Below are 17,959 nucleotides of genomic sequence, written 5' to 3'. Positions count from 1 at the left end.
AGGCCTCCCTAACACAGTATGCAGATAACTGCACACTGATTTGCACATCTGACAATGTGGTACACCTCCAAAAATGTACTCAGAAAACCTCAACAGCAAAGGAAACATATCCCTCTTCCATGAAAATACAAAGTTTGAAGTCCTCTCTCTCTTGATAATACACTGAAGTCACTTCTCATAGTAAATTATTAGGGGATGACAATTCAACCTCCAAATACAAGACTGCGTAAGAAAAACTAACCAAAAACTATGGATGCTTTATACAGCCAAACCTTCTCTCACCAACACAACTAAAGCTACACTTGCTACTGCCTATCTCCTCCTCACATTTGTTTAACGTGCTCCCATCTTTACTAAATTTCAGGCATCACAAAAATCAAAACTTTAACAATGCTGTAACAAATTTGCTAAATTTGTAGCAAATACCCCTTTCAGAACTCATCACTGTATAGCACTAAAAAGACTAAATTGGTTAGAACTACCTCGTCAACTAACATATACATAGCCTCTTACTTACCACCTATAAAATTATCCAGAATCCAGCTGCTTGCACAGCACTAAACAACATTCTACACAACTATGCTCCTAGTCGGTCATTACAATCCAATGAGCAAACAATCCTATCTGTTCTTATCTCTATGCATCAGGTCAATGCCCTCTCTCCCATCCTTCAAAATCATTCTGATATATTTCCTAGCCAAACGCTGGCTCAGCTCTTGCTCAGCACCAGGATGAACTATATCCCTAAATATGAACAAATATCTACTCATACTTTACATCTCCTTACTCTCCCTTTTCACTCACTTTGTTACTTCTATCAATTTCTCTCCCTGGTTTTCTCCCTAAATATGCCATAACCCTGCTTTTCTTTCACTTTCTATTGCAATTCCTATTTATATTATACTAACTTACTTTTAATTTCTCTATAAACTAGATACATTTTCTCTATTGAATCATTGTCATATAACTTGTATCTATCTATTCTTAATGTTTTCATATAATGTCTAATTTGGTATAATTATTTTAAACTGCATTTTTTGGAGTAAGATTATTGTTCTTAAAATGTTTGCACTACTTTGGAGCTTTTCTCACCAGGCCTACACTGAAAATGAGATCCTTGATCGTCCCCAGTCACACTTTCCAGTAATCTAATGTAAATAATAAATAAAATACAGTGCTTAAACATCCACTTGTGCCTAGAAAGAGATTTCCAATTGGTTAAAACATGAAATCTTGAAAAATGCTAGTGTGGAAAAAATATGGCTCGGACTACAGAGACAGACTGTGTGCGTGCGTGCGTGTGTGTGTGCATGCGTGTGAGTGAGAAAAACACAAACGCTACAGCTATACATTAGAGTTAGTGTTCATTTATAAAATAAAACACTCAAGACAGACTGCTCTAACATTTAATGAAAGAATACATCTCAAGAACAAAAAAGTGTAGGCAGATTACTTAAATCCAGAGAAGGAAAACAAGTTGTTATACATTTGTAATAATTTATAAGTTGTTATTCTGTCTTTACAAGCATCTTTGTGAGATAGATATCTAGGTTAACAGAAAGTATGAATTAGCAATAAAGTCAATTTCACAAAGATGAGAAAGGCAAGATTACCAAGAGAAAAGATACAGGGTTAAACTGTACAGATCGGTTTATGCAGTTAATACACTACACATTATATGGCTTAGCTAACTGAGAGAAAGAAAGACCAAAAGAAGGAGAGAGAGAGAGAGAGAGAGAAGAAAATGGTGTTACAAAGCCTTAGGTTCAGAAGAACACCAGAATTGCATAACGTTTGGTTATACTGTTAAAACTGCCTCAATATTAAGGTCTTAATGACAGCTAAGTTTATAGCTACTACTACTACTTTGATCAAAATGTTGCCTTATTTGAAAGTAACTATTTTCTTGACATAAATAAAAGAAAGGTGCTAGAACACAGACTTCAGCAATCTTAACGGTTACTATTAATATTCTGAAATAGTCATCAGATTGAATTCAGAGTAAATTTTTCATAAATTGTGTATTACCAAAAAAAAACCTTTTTTTGCTCTTCAGTATGCCTTATGTCCACTGTTAGTTTCTCAGATCGAAAAGTTAAATATTATAGTGTCTCATAAAACCAATATCCAGGTTCGTACCACTGATTATCAGATTGAACAATGGAATTAACTTAATCCCCAATATTTTTCTTTCTAAAGTCGTGCAGAAATGTCCTTAACGATCCATAAATGTCACTTCTGATACAGAATGATCAGACTGGAAAAAGTGTGCTGACAATGGCTTGTCAGTCATTTGTAACTGTGTCTATGGACAATTCATCTTAGTTTTGTGTAACTAGCCTGTCTCTGGACATTTCCTGCATTTGATTAGATAAACCACATCTTGGAAGTGCATGTAAAGGAACCCTGTGCTTTGAAACTTCTGTTCTGTGAAATTATGTATGCTGAAGGCTGCACAAATCATGTGACATGTTTTGCATCTTACATGGTTGCAAAGTTTTGTGCGATTCTGGACTATGTTCTGCTCCGGTCTAAGTGGTCTTCTGACAGGAAGATTCTTTAGATTTGGTGGTGGTTTAAATGACAGCAAGCAGTGGGAGTGCTTGCAAAATGTCTCTCAACTTGTCATCCTTACTGAGCACTAGCTGGAGGTCCTTTACAACTTTGTACAGTTATTTTTAAGTTCTGGATGATAAGTTGTCATTAGTGGAATTTGTGTTACACAGATTCTTCACATTACATTAAAGCAGTAGTTCTCATGGTAGTTGTATTGGTCTATAGCACTATCAAACTCACTAGCTTCCTGGATTTCTAAATTTTACTAATCTCTCTACACATCTCTCGTTTTGATATTTACTGGCTCAATGAATGTCAGAGAAGTCTCTCTGAGTACCGCCTTTGTTAAATGAACCCTAACTCTAACGTAACATGTCAAACTTTGATTTTTATAGCATGTCATGACCCTACTATACAGTTTCAGTCTCTCTCTCTCACACACACACACACACACACACACACACACACACACACACACACAGACTATCTCTGAGGAGTAGGCAGAGGTGCATTTTTTCTGTACTAGCATCTTTCACGATTGCTTTTTTTTTAGCCAATTAGAAATAAATTATGTACTTTCCTTTCTAGGCACAAGTGGATATTTAAGCACTGTATCTAACATCAGTAACTTAATTCCCGGTGAAGGCCTCATGCCTTTTCGAAAGCTCAAGTACTTGCAAAACCTGTGCGGGGCTATTACATCACATCTTTTCCAGTGTCTTTGTGTTTTATGTTATTGGACAAACATGACAGTTCTTTACTATTTTTATTGTGGATGCTTTATTTTTTTTTGGAGGGGGGGGGGGTGACAGGGTTAATTTAAATTCTGCATCAAGGACTAACTTATTGTCACAATATGGGATTAATTTTGTCCTTTCATTTAAAAATGCTCACAGAAACTTTATATCAATTATTTCTAAACTTATTGCTATGTTATTGCTCAATTCTTGCAATTCATTTGTTAACATTTGTTTAGTGCATTGTTTCATGCCCTTATTTAAAAAGACAGACTTAAGAAAATTCATGCAAAATGTAAAACCACGCCTTACTACTGGGGCACAGGTAGTCTCAGAAAAAGAAGTTTCAAACGTATGTGGTAAATTAATCAGAGACGCAATACGAATAATGACTATCTAGGTTATCTCAGAACTATGTGAATCATTTTTGCAGCATCTATTTTTGCTCTGAAGAGCACACTGTAAATCATAGAAAATGCATAAAAACATGCTGCATCCATGAAAAGAAGACTGTACCTAACTCCCAGATTTAAGAATGTCGCCAAAAAAAAAAAAAACCTTTCCTGAATCAGAGCATTTTTTTCATACAAACATATTTTGGGTATCCCACTGAGCTATTATTAAAAGAAAGTCTTCCTTTCCACTTATACAGTCAGGTACGAAACGTACAGCTGAGTGAGGCAGTCACCATACCTAATCTAATTACGAGGAATGTCCATGTTGCTCAAAGTTCCACATTGAAAGGGTCCATCAAGCATTCAGTGTTAGGAATTTTTAACTGATATCCATTGTTGTTGTGTCTTTCGGCTTTTCCCGGTTAGGGGTCGCCACAGCGGAACTCCGGTCCGCTAATGATTGGCAGTGGATTTTTACATGCCGAGTTGTCAGCCCTGATGCACAACCTTCAACGAAGACACGCCCATTCACGCATGTCTCCACACAGATGATGCTCTAGCTGAGAATCGAACAGGACAACGTCTTACTGTGAGGCGACAACGCTACCGCAGCACCACCATCAAATGAATCCTATTACTTCATTAGGAGAGCTTCTTTATAAGTAAAATCAGCTTATTTTAAACATCCTATGACTTTCCTAGTTGAAGCTGTTAGCATGTGTTCCACATTTTGCCAATTTGTTCCATGTTATGAGGGCTAGTGTTCCTCATTTTGGAGATGGTAGGTTGAGAGCTATGGCAGTCACCACACCACTAGAGTCTTAAAAAATACACATATATATACCACCGTAAGGTTTCCTATAACTAGGCATAGCATGGCAATGTTCTAATCCTATCAGTCAAATCTGAAAGTAGTCATCCTCTCCTCCAGTATATGTTCACTCTAAATGCCAAATTCAAACAGGCAACAACCACACACATCCTGATCAGAGATTGCGCAACAGCGGGATAAGAACAAAGCCCCAAACCTCTCTACTTAGTGACTGCACATGGAAAAAGCTATAAGTCTGGAAAACAAGCCTGTAAGTGCGCTTTTACTGACTACAACCACAAACACGCACACACACACATGTATACACATAAGGTTCCTATCAGCAAACCAAAGACGCATGTTTTCGAATGCGTCTTGGTCGAACTGACAAAACCAAAACTGCAAAATATCTTAGAGACATGTAAGCTAATTCTTTCCCTGGGAAAGAATTCTCTTGGCCGCTTCGGTACTTTGTCGTTTTCGGCACTGTAGTGCGGTCTCAAAGTTGGTATATTTAAGTAGGGAGGGTGTGGAGGGCACAGCCCCCCCCCCCACTTAATCTCATGTTTTAATGTGCTTACTTTTTTTTTTGCTGTTGGAACAGCAATTTTTTTTCCCTTGGAAAAAAATCGCTGTTCTGACAGGGCGGTTTTGTAAGCTTTTGCTTACATGGGTCGATTAATCACCGTTCGCTTACCTAAGTGTTCGGTGATCTAATATAAACCCTACACACACACACACACACACACACACACACACACACACACACACACACACACATACACACACATATATATATATATATATATATATGTATGTATGTATATACATGCATACACACACACACAGCTATATATCTGTGTGTGTATACACACATACATACATACAGTGGATATAAAAAGTGTACACACCCCTGTTAAAATGCCACGTTTTTGTGATATAAAAAAATGAGACCACAATAAATCATTTCAAAACTTTTCCCACCTTTAACGTGACCTATAACCTGTACAATTCAATTGAAAAACAAACAAATCTGTTAGGAGAAAACATATAAAAAATAAAAAATGTACAATAAGCTGGTTGCATAAGTCTGCACACCCTTAAACTAATACTTTGTTGAAGCTTGAAGCACCTTTTGATTTAATTATAGCATTCAGTCTTCTTGGGTAGGAGTCTATCAGCATGGCACATCTAGACTTGGCAATATTTGCCCACTCTTCCTTGCAAACGCACTCAAAATCTGTCAGACTGTGAGGGCATCTCTTGTGCACAGCCCTCTTCACATCACCCCACAGATTGTCTATTGGAATTAGGTCTGGGCTCTGTCTGGGCCATTCCAAAACTTTAATTTTCTTCTAGTGAAGCCATTGTTTTGTTGATTTTAATGTATGCTTGGGTTCATTGTCATGTTGAAAGGTGAAATTCCTCTTCATCTTCAACTTTCTAGCAGACATCTGAAGGTTTTGGCCCAAAAGTGACTGGTATTTGGGAATGTTCATAATTCTCTACCTTGACTAAAGCCCCAGTTCCAGCTGAAGAAAAGCAATCCCAAAGCATGATACTGCCACCACCATGTTTCACAGTGGGGAAGGTGTTCTTCTGGTGATGCGAAGTGTTGTTTTTGCACCAAACATACCTTTTGGAATTGTGGCCAAAAAGTTCAGCCTTTCAGACCATAACACATTTTCCCACATGCTTTTGGGAGACTTGATGTATTGTTTTGCAAATTTTAGCCAGGCCTGGATGTTGTTCTGTGTAAGAAAAGGTTTCCGTCTTGTAAATCTACCCCATAGTCCAGACATATGGAGAATACGGGAGACTGTTGTCACATGAAATACACAACCAGTACTTGCCAGAAATTCCTGCAGTTCCTTCAGTGTTGCTGTAGGTCTCTTGGCAGCCTCCCTGGCCAGTTTTTGGCTTGTCTTTTCATCAATTTTGGAGGGACGTCTAGTTCTTTGCAACATCACTGTTGTCCCATATTTTCTCTAGATTTTGATGACCGTCTTCACTGTGTTCCATGGCATATCTAATGCTAAGTAAATTTTTTTGTACCCTTCTCCTGACTGATACCGTTCAACAATGAGATTCCTTTGTAAGTTCTCTGCGAACCATGGCTTTTGCTGTAGCAGGCAACTGGGTAAATGTCAGGAAAATCCTACTAGGACAGCAGAACTTTAATCAGAGTCTCTTTAATTGATGGCAGGTGTGTACCCAAGAAGACTGAATGCTGTAATTAAATCAAAAGGTGCTTCAAGCTTCAACAAAGTAGTAGTTTAAGGGTGTATACACTTATGCAACCATCATATTGTACGTTTATTATTATTATTAATATTTTTTTCCCCAACAGATTTGTTTTTCAATTGAATTGTACTGGTTATAGGTCACATTAAAGGTGGGAAAAGTTTTGAAATGATTTACGGTCTCATGTTTTTATATCACAAAAACCTGGCATTTTATATATATATATATATATATATATATATATATATATATATATAAATATATTATATATATATATATATATATATATATATATATATATATATATATATATCTACACACACACACACACATGGATCTACTGTATTCTAACGAATTTGCGTTTCACCGAAACGTAAATCCGCGAATGCACTTACATGAATCGCGTTTCAATGAAAACCCACTTTCTTGTAAATCCATAAAACACTAACACTTAAAACACTTTTATGCAGGGGGGCAAACCCTGCTGCCCCACCCCAACTTTAATATTTTCACTCCGAGAACACACTACAGTGGGGAAAAGGGAATGTTCCCTCATCCCCACTGTACTATGTTCTCAACAACAGTCCACTTAGTTGTACATCAACACTAAACGTTGATGTACAACTAAGTTAACATGCAAACTGCATGTTTTTTCTTTGTTTACATAATTTAGTTTTTTGTTTTACCTAATTTACACGAAAGTGTGTTTTCGATAAAACGCACTTTCGTGTAAATCCACTCGCGAATGTCCCGCTTCGGTGAAACAGCATTCACTGAAATCAAGTAGAGATATATATATACATACACACACACACACACACACACATACATACTATACATGGTATGATCAACATTCGAAATGTCGAACAGGAAATAAAAAAAAAAAAAAAAAAAAAAAAACTTACCTTCACACTGCTAGTAGGGGGGGCTACGCCCCCCTGCAACCCCCGTGGGCGGCTCTGCTCCCACACATCCCTGTAGCTTAAACATACCAACTCTGGGATCGCACTACAGTGCTGAAGATGGAAATTCTTCCATTCCGCACTGTATGGAGATGCCGGTTCTGCATGGTCGACATTTCGAATGTCAATCATAAGGTCTCGGCCATATGGTCTTCGACATTCAGAAATATCGACCATGTGTAGGGGACCCATATGTTTGTGTGTGTATATGTGTGTGTGTGTGTATATATATATATATATATATATATATATATATAGGTTCATAGGTAGGTACTAGGCTATTGGCCCTAGGGTCTATATAAGCCTAGCTGAAAAGGTACCCTGGCTTTCGCCACCCAAGAAGATTATTTTCCTGTGCCCCTATCGAGCAGAGCCGCAGAGGTGATCCCCAGGGTGAATTTCGTATTTCCCATCCAATCATCAAGATTTTTCTTGAATAATGCTAATGAGCAACTTTGCTTGAAATAGATAGGTAGTTTGTTCCAGAGTATGGGAAGTCTCTGGGACAGGAATCTATCTCTCTGGCATGTTCTGTTTATTGTAGTGATAAGGTTTAGGTCCCTAGAGTGTATAGCTCAGAGAGATTGGGATTTTTTTAAGTGCAGCATGTCCAACAGCTCTGGGTTTGACATAGCTTTGTATGTTAGGCAGAGATCGCCTCTGAGTAGGTGATATGCGTTGGAGTAAAGCTGGAGTTTTTTGAGATGGTCTGCATAGGGCATCTGTTTGAGGCCGATAATCCTCTTTATGAGGTATTTCTGCGGCCTTTCCATTTGTTGTAGATGTCTTGTGAGGTACATACCACAAGGGGCATTGTACTCAATAATGGGTCTAGTGAGTGATGAGTAGAGGGGAACAATGACCTCTTTTTTCCTGGATGAGAAACCTTTTGTGATGAGGTGTGCCACATAGAAGGATTTCCTGACTACTGTGGCGATGTGATTATCAAAGGAGAAACTACTGACCACCTGTGACCCAAGATATCTTATCACACTTTCGGTGTTAAGTAGACTACCACCTATGTGGTAGCTCATGGGTACAGAGTTTTTACCAAAGGGGATGACAATGCACTTTTTGGCATTGAGCTTGAGGCCATGGCTTTGACACCAGGTATCTGTCTCCATGAGGCCCTTTTGTAGGATGTCCACATTGTTAGGAGTTTCGATTATGGCTCCTAGTTTGCAGTCATCTGCGAACTTCATTAGCCAAAGACCTTCTGTGTTAGCCTGTACTTCAGAAAAGTAGAGATACCAAACAGGAGAGGACCCAGGACTGAACCCTGTGGTACTCCACCTGTCACTGGTCTGAAGTCAGATTTGGAGTCTGCTACTTTCACAGTGTGGGTTCTGTCAGTGAGCCAATTGACAACCCATCTTGTGACATAGGGATTTATACCTAGTTTAGTGAATTTATATATAATTCCAGAGTGGGGGATGGTGTCAAAAGCATTGGCGAGATCTAGATAGGCTGTGTTAACCACCTTACCCTCGTCTACGGCTTTGGTGACTGCTCAAAGAAGTCTATTGGATAAATATCTATATATATATATATATATATATATATATATATATATATAGATATATATATATCTCCTTTCATATAATATCTGAGCTGTCAATGAACACCTAGTATGTGCAGCTACACTATACTATTTCAAGACAAAAATATGGAAACTGAAAAGCCTGAATAAATGCACCTCTGGCTTAAATGAAAGATTTGTTAGTACAGACACCCTGTCTTTATGGAAGTCTTTGCAGTTTTAACTTACGTAACAGTAAGTTCCTCACAATAACATATGAAAGTTTTCAACTCACCACAATGACAGATCTGCAAAGACATGGTTCATCCTCAATATATTACACATCACTCTACTGGTGGCACTGCAAGTGTCATTTTGTTTGTATTTATTCATCTTGGTTATGAATCCTCTGACTGCACTAAAGTAATCAATTTCACACCAACATAAAAGTGCTTTATTAAAATAACAAATCATTTCTGCTTCAACTTAATCTTTCAGAGGGTATCAAATAAGAACACAAGTTAAACAAGCATCTGAAATTATTTAAAATCAAACAGCCTTACAACGCTGAAGCTCCTTTAAGATCTTCCATTTAGCAATAATTAATTATATAGAACAAATTATTTATAATAACTTGAAATTATAATAAATTTTCAAATGGAGGAAAGACTTCCCTTTTTATGTAGATCAGCTTGCAGTGGTGTATGGACTAAATTCAAACATTTATACATATCAGAACCACAAGAAAAGAACTCATCATTACATTCAAAACTAACACCAGAAACACTGAAATTAATTGATCTAAGTTATAAATATGACATTAATAATGTCACTTTATTTAATAAAGTAATATAATAAATGCAATTTCAGAACAAAGCAATTTCTACTTTAAGATCATAGGTAGTGCACAGTCCAAAGGACAATTAAGAAGCCTAGACCAAATTCCCAGTTGCCCCAAAGCACTGTTTGATTAAGCAACTTGTTCAAAGTCACACACTAGGCACAACAGGGCAGATGGAATCAAGCCTTGTACCACAGGAACTACTGTTAACAACTTTAACACTCTGTGCCAACAGCCAGATTTAATTGTTCTACTGGGGACTGAACCCAGGACATTGTGTATAAAGCAAATGTGATAACCACTGCACCACAAAACCTCAATTTTGTTATAGTCTGTTGTAGGGGATGGCCAAGAATGAAGTTAAACACTTCAACAGAACCTGAGTTCATGTGAAAAATTCTATACAAATGCATACTTAAAACAATCTTATGCAGTTTTTAATAACAATACACTTCAGCAAGCAAAATTCTGAACAATTCTGCTATGCACAATAAAATGATGCAATATGGAGCATAAGTTTTTGAAAGTCTGTTGTAAAATTTTCAAAAGCCCATATAAATTTGCAAAGTGTAACCCTCAGGAAGTCAAACATATTACTCTAAGTGCTTTGCTAACCAAAATCCTTTAGTGTTACATATTAGTTACTAGACTTTAAATAGAAATTCTCACTTTTTTAACTTTTCTTCAACGTAAGTAAAAATGGCAAAACTGTAATACCTCACTTTTTTCATTTTCATGGTGTTTGATAACGCTTTCTATCCTGGATGTCCACTCTTTCTCCTAAAAATCAACATGCAAAAAAAAAAACTAAATAAGGGAATTCTTCTTAATGAAATACATGCATAAAAATCAGCAAGCAAATAAAAATAAACAAAACCATCTCTGCTAATGAAAATATACTTAAAATATTAGTTAAATCTGAAATATTTCAAATAATATGACAAGACGAGTCATTACGCAAAATGACTGGTCACAAAACATCATAAAAGCTTTTGAGACAGCTTGATTAGACCTTATGCTTTATCCTCAAGGCATTTTTCCTAGTCATTCCTGCATCACTATGATGAATAAATAATTGTAAGTGCAATCCTTGTAAATCCAAATAAGAATATCTGCAAAGTTCCAAACTTGTCACATTTCAGAGTACTCTCATTAATCAATAGTATAAGCAAAGTCAGTGTTAATACATATAGACATCAGTAGTGTGGAAAATACAGGTGCCCACATGTTTGAGGAAACAAAATGAAAAAATCATGTGATGATAAATTGTGGAATTCGTTATTCTGGTATTAAGTCATAAGGCTCACAGGATCATAAGAACTACAAGGCGAGTAAGTCTGAAGACCACTTGCACCATTCCACCCCAATCAAGATACCCCCCCAACAACACACACAGGCGCACACACACGTGCATGCTCACACACACCCCTAAGAAGGTACAACATGTCAGGCCAGGGATGAACTTGCAAGCACAGATCTAGTCATCAAGGTTAGTACTGATGGAGGCAAAGGTATTACTGTATAACATGCAGCAGCAATTTGCTCCAGAATGGTGAAACCACTGGGTAGTTATATGTTTATATGTTGGTAAGAATTTAATCCTTCACTTGGCTGTTTGAGCAGCTACTTATCCTGTGAAAGTATACCAGATGCATTCAGCTGTGGACTTTGATGACAAGGAATGCCAAGCACAAACCTCCAGGCAGCAGTCTATGTTCGAGTATAGAAATAAGGCTTCTAGTCTGTCTTGGCAGCTAAGGTATTTTATGCCAGTAATATTTTTCATCAGTAACTTTTGGGACATTTTTAGATACATGAAATGTCTGGCTAGGTACATGCCAAGGGGGGCAATTTGCTCAATAACTGATCTAATTAGACTTCCAGGTGGGCTACACACTAATCAACAACTTAACTTTAGCTCTTCGAATGTGAAAAAAATCTGAAAGACAAGGATCAAGAACTCTGTTACTTCTAGCAAATTCAGTTACTTGCTAGTAGGTATACTGTCTGGAAGCCAGCGAAGAAACTAAGACAGCCTGAAAGAAACTAGAAAAGGTGAGGAGAAAATACTGACTGGGAAGAATCATGCAGCTGTTCAGCAATAAGCAGTTCAAGCTCCAGCTTTGGTCTAAGAGATGGCTTCCAGTAATCTAGGGAAAAATAAGTCAAATGTGCTCAGAGCTAATTAAAATAAACAAAACCCTGAAGGAGAATATCAACTCAATAACACAATGCCAGAAAAAAATGGAAGAAGCATTAAACAGATATTTACAAGAGCTGATAAAACTTTTAAATTCAGGGGTCAAAATGAAGAAAAGGCTGTCTCAGTATGAGACTACTCAAGCCGAAATGTTTCAGAAATGACAGAATTAGAGTACACAGCACACAGGAAAAACCTGAGATTTTCTGCTGTACCAGAGAAACTGAAAGGAACAGATTGTATTAATTTTATGAGAGTGGAAACAAGCAACTGGGCTGGTATTCCACAGTAGCTGTTGTATATTGAAAGGGCACATCATGTGTGTGCTCCAAACATGGCCAACAATAAACAGTCACGACCTCCATTAGTAAAGATGCAATCATATCAGCAGAAAGAGATGATCCTGGCAAAACTGTGGTAGAAGGGAAAAGTATTAAAAGCTGGAGACTGTAGAGTGTTTGTAGAAAATGATTATACACTGTACACCAGGCAGAAGAAACAAATTTATTTCAGCAAGCAGTGAATATTGAGAGGCAGGAGTTATAAGGAAATAGAAAAGTTTACCAAACAAAAAAAATGAGCACTCATTCTTCTGATAATAAAGTTCATGAACAGACTTTGCCAGTGAAACCTTTTCCAATGACCCAAAGGAAAATGCTTAGGACACAGAGAAAAGCACAGGAGCTGACTAGAAGAATTAGCACTAACTTGAAACTGAACTGGAGTCTTAAGCTGGGAAATGGAGACAAACAAGAAGACTAGCAACAAGGAAATTAGTGAATAAATGTGAGATTACAAAGCATCAGATACATTTGTGAAATACAGCTGTACAATGTTGTTGTTCTTCTTTCAGCTTTTCCCAGTTAGGGCTTGCCACAGCGAAACTCCGGTCCGCTAATGATTGGCAGTGGATTTATTTACAGGTGCCAAGGTACCAGCTCGACGCCCCAACCTTCAATAAAGGCACGCCCATTCTACACATGTCTTTCGAATGCCACTCGACCGCGGGGAGGACATGCAGACTCCACACAGAAGGCGCTCCAGCCGAGCATCGAACAGGAGAACTTCTTGCTGTGAGGCAACAAAGCTACCGCTGCACTGCCGCAGCTACGAAGTACATCTGTAAAATAAAAGGTGGCAAGAATGGGCTTTTGTTGATTTGTTAATCCTGTGAGGAACTGAAAGTCATTTTCTTCACTTCATACTATTGAAATGAACTGAAATTAACACAATATTACCCATTACTATCTATAATAAAAACATCACAGCAACAGACAATATTACATCTTCGTCTAGTAATACCTCAATGTGGAGATGTTCACCCCAATCCTGGACCAAATAACTGACCAAAGTATACTCATTCCCCTATTCTTTATTACAATTAATGCACAAAGCCTCTGTAACAAATGTACTGAATTCCAGTCTTGGCTACATCACCATTCACCTGATACAATAGCAATAACTGAAACCTGGCTTAACATACATATATCTGACTCTGGAATCCTTCCACCAGGTTATAACATTCTTCACAATGAAAGAACCCAAAAAAAGGTGGGGGTGTAGTTCTAGTTTATAAAGACTCCTTAACAATAAACAAACACCCAAAATCAGTCCCCAGCTTCAATAATATGGAAATTCTAACAACATACCTCCATATAAACCCCAACAAACAACTCTGTATCATCACCATCTATGTCCCCCCAGTCAAAACATCCCCCACTTAAAAGACTTCCTAAGTTGGATTAACTAAAACATCTCCCAGGAAACCATCATACTAGGAGACACTAACATCAACTGGCAAAACCTAACCTCCGAAAGCTCCTAATATTAGCATCGATCTCCATGGTTTTACACAACTTATCACACAACCTACACATGCACTAAACACCCTAGCTGAAACTACACTAGATTAGATACTTGTATCAAACCCTCACTACTACGCCAATACAGGTACCCTCCCAAATACTTTAAGTGACCACCGACCTGCATTCACCCATAGAACCCAACTACACATCCCCAAACCCCACGCATATAAATCTATTAGGAACCTCACCAACTTTAACCAAAAATATATTCATCAATACCCTGCAAGCTCAAAACCGGTCCCCACTAAAATCATTGCCCATAGATGACGCTGTACACTACTTCAATAATATCTTTCTTAGTACATTAAATAGCCAAGCACCTCTGTGTATAAAGTGAACAAAACAAAACCATGCCCCCTGGTTAACTAAGTATACCAAAACAAACCCTCCTATCTAGAGACAAAGCCTAGAAAACCTGGAAAAATGTAGAACTATAGAAAATGAACAAAACTTCAAAAAACTTAGAAATACTCCAAAAAACTTATCATAACTGATAAGAAATCTTACTTCTCCTCACAACTATCCTCCCAAAGTAATAATCCAAAGAAACTCTGGAAATCTGTATCCTCCTTCTTAACCCAGGCAACATTCAAACCCCAGCTCCCTCTCCAAAGACCCTTACCAGATAGCACAAATATTTAACTCCCACTTCACTGAAACCATCCACAAACTAATCAAGGATCCATCCTCAAAAACCAGCCCTAATATCAGAAGTACCACACAAACAGACCCCATATCCACCGCTATACACACTACAGCCCCCTGTAATAGTATACCACCCAACCCACCCTTCTCACTACAACCTGTACTACATCCCAAATTCTAATACTCCTACCAAACTAAAGCCCTGCTCACTCTCCAATGATAACACACCACCAAAATACTTACAAGTTGCAGCTAGAGCCATAGCTTATCCTTTCAGTATTCTCATCAATCGTTCCATCTCTGAATCTTATGTTCCTCAGTTATGGAAAAAAATCTATTATTACCCCACTACATAAAGGGGAAATTATCATGATCTCTCAAACTACCAACCAATCTCCAGTCTCTCTCCATTATCTAAAATCCTGGAAAAATGTTTACAAACCCAACTACTAAATCACCTCATTAAACAACCTCTTAGCTCCCACTCAACATGACTTCTGTCCAGGTCATAGCACACCCACAGCTTTACTCTCCTTCACTGATACTGTGAATAAAGCTCTTGATATGGCCTGTCTACCTCTGTACTCCTTTTGGACCTATCGAAAGCTTTCAACACAGTATCACACCCTAAGCTACTGCAACACTTAGAGACACTTGGATGCTCTCAATGTGTGGTTACTTTTTTCTCCTCCTACCTGAGTGATAGACAGCAGTAAGTCAGATGGCAAAACCAACAATCAGAATACTTAGCTAATAACACAGGTGTTCCCCAAGGGTCCATTCTAGGACCATTACTTTTTAATATATTCATTAATGATTTAAATAAAGCCACCCAACAAAGCATATTGATTCAATATGCTGATGATTCAACCATCATTTCGTCCTCCAACAATTTCACTAACCTCCAGACAATCAGCCAAGATGCTTTTTCCTCTGTAGAAACCTGGCTAAATGATGTTCAATTAATGCTAAACTATTATTCTCATCAAAACCTCCAGCCGCAGAATTCAAAGTACTTTCACATAACAAAACTAAAACAGAACAGGTGAAATACGCAAAACTTTTAAGAATAACAATGATAAACTCTCCTTTGAACAACATATACTCAATACAATAAAGAAAACCCATTTCAGACTATAATGACATAAACTCTACCTCAACAAACAAAGATAAAACTAGCTAATATAGCTTGCTTATCCCATCCCTCATGTATGGAAGCCCCATTTTCACCAATCTCCATACATCCCTCAATCATAAGCTGGAATCTTGCTACAACAAAATATCAAAATTCGCCTCCAGCATACCCAACCGCTCTCACTACTGCAACACTATCTCAAATGTGTCCTCGCTAGAATTTCACCTCTATCTCTACTATACTCAGTTAACTTTTGCCCATAAGCTAATCTTCCAACCAAATAGCTGCCCAGCACTCCAATCCATCTTACACACATACACCCCTACCTGAACCCTCCGCCCCTCAGACAGAACCCTTCTAAATGTTGCTAAACCCAATAAGAGAAAAGGACAATGCTTACATTCTCATAACATTGCCAAACTATGGAATAGCCTCCCCACATCTATTACTCAGCTTGACTTATTAGTGGTCTTTAAGACAGCATTAAAACCTACTTTTTAAACAATCCAAGTTGTACCTGTGAAATACAGTATAAACCCAAACCACCCTTAACTTCAATAAAGTAAACTACTCAACTAGGACCCCTCATCTGCAAGCATTATGACACACTCCTCTGAATTCATTATTTTATAATATGTATTAAACTATACCAGGGGTCATTACTCTCATATGGATGGAAAAAATTTAAATAAGTTTTTCTATAATTAGACTGTTTATATGTTAGTAGCCCTTTGCATATCTCGATCTTTGCACTGTTTCTGTCTCCGGTTCTCTTATATATTAACAACTGTCTAATAACTTATAACAGTGGATCTTTTTGTACTGTTTATTTTGTATATTATATGGTGCAATATTTTATAACTGTGGACCTTTTCTCTCCGGCCCTTCACTGCAAATCGGTTCCTGACCCAGTGGACTTTCCCAGTCAAAAAATGTCAATAAATAAAATAACAATAAATGTGTGGAAGGACACTAAGGAGAAGAGAAGAGGAAGGAAAACTAACTAAACAAAACTATTTCTGTTCTTAACAGTATTTCTATAAAACATTTAATGATATATAAGTCATACAGTAAAGCACTTTAGTTGTTGTATATGATAAAGATGCTAATGTATAAAGGATCAACCTGCCAAGCATTAGTGGGTGCATGTCTCACACAAGCTGGAAACAGACACTCAAAAAAAGCTGCCATGCATAACAGGTGGGAAGAATGACGTCTTATCATAATGGTAACACTTAACATATTATCTTGGAATGTGAATGATCTCATAGGTACAGACAAAAAAGAAAGACTAATTATATTCCAAAATGCAGAGTACAAATAGCTATGCTATAGGAAACACATCTGAAAAGAAGAGAGTATGCAAATCTGATAAAGGCAGGATTTAAAGATGGATATTCAACAAAGGATCAGGAACACAGGGAAAGATGGGTACTTATATTAATTGCTAGAGGAGCTCCAATAATGACAAAAGAGGGAAATAAAGAGAATAATGGTAGACTTTCTGGTGGAAAGGGGCTTACTGGCAAGGGAGAAGGATTACCTTGGCATGTATTTATATTCCACTTAAAATTGTCATCATGGAACTTAAGGAAATTTTTGGGAGAAATAATCGTCTTTCAGCAGGAAATAGTATTTATAGGTAGGGACTGGAATTTGATTTGGAACAACGAGGATGTGTCTGGGGGCCTAGAAGACAAACTATAACAAAACAGAGTAGCAGGATAGCTTTCTGAAGAAATTTTTAAAAATATTTGGCACGGAAAACTTGAATTCAGAAGTAGGAACTCAGAGAATTTACATATTATTCCCCAATGCAGAATAACTGGGCTACACTAGACAAAGTATATTTCACAGGAACATGTGTATTTAATTGAGAGCTTTGACACACATCCAATAACTATTTCAGATCATGCTTCAAGAATAACCAAGAAAAAAAGATGCAGGGTAGCAAAAATGACGCACTGGTGCTTCCTCACCAACCTGTTAATAGAGAAGAATTTAAAGAATGGGTGGTGGAAATTATTAGAGAGTTATTAGGGAAGATAA

At 37.4% G+C, this 17,959-nt stretch overlaps 1 protein-coding gene across 3 annotated transcripts in view; it reads right to left on the bottom strand.

The window, feature by feature from the left end:
• DZIP1 (DAZ interacting zinc finger protein 1) overlaps window positions 1-17,959 on the bottom strand; it is a 1,252,063-nt gene that overhangs the window by 671,322 nt on the left and 562,782 nt on the right. For all 3 annotated transcript variants that reach the window (XM_044072991.1, XM_044072990.1, XM_044072992.1), the window contains exon 7: window positions 10,783-10,845. In XM_044072991.1, coding sequence (XP_043928926.1) covers window positions 10,783-10,845 — 63 coding nt within the window. The remainder of the gene's footprint in view (window positions 1-10,782; window positions 10,846-17,959) is intronic.

This window comes from Protopterus annectens, chromosome 5.part1 (genome assembly GCF_019279795.1).
Source record: "Protopterus annectens isolate FY-2018-M chromosome 5.part1, PAN1.0, whole genome shotgun sequence".
Lineage (NCBI taxonomy): Eukaryota > Metazoa > Chordata > Ceratodontiformes > Protopteridae > Protopterus > Protopterus annectens.
Note: the sequence above shows the minus strand (reverse complement) of the source record. Positions and strands in the feature narration are given on the sequence as shown.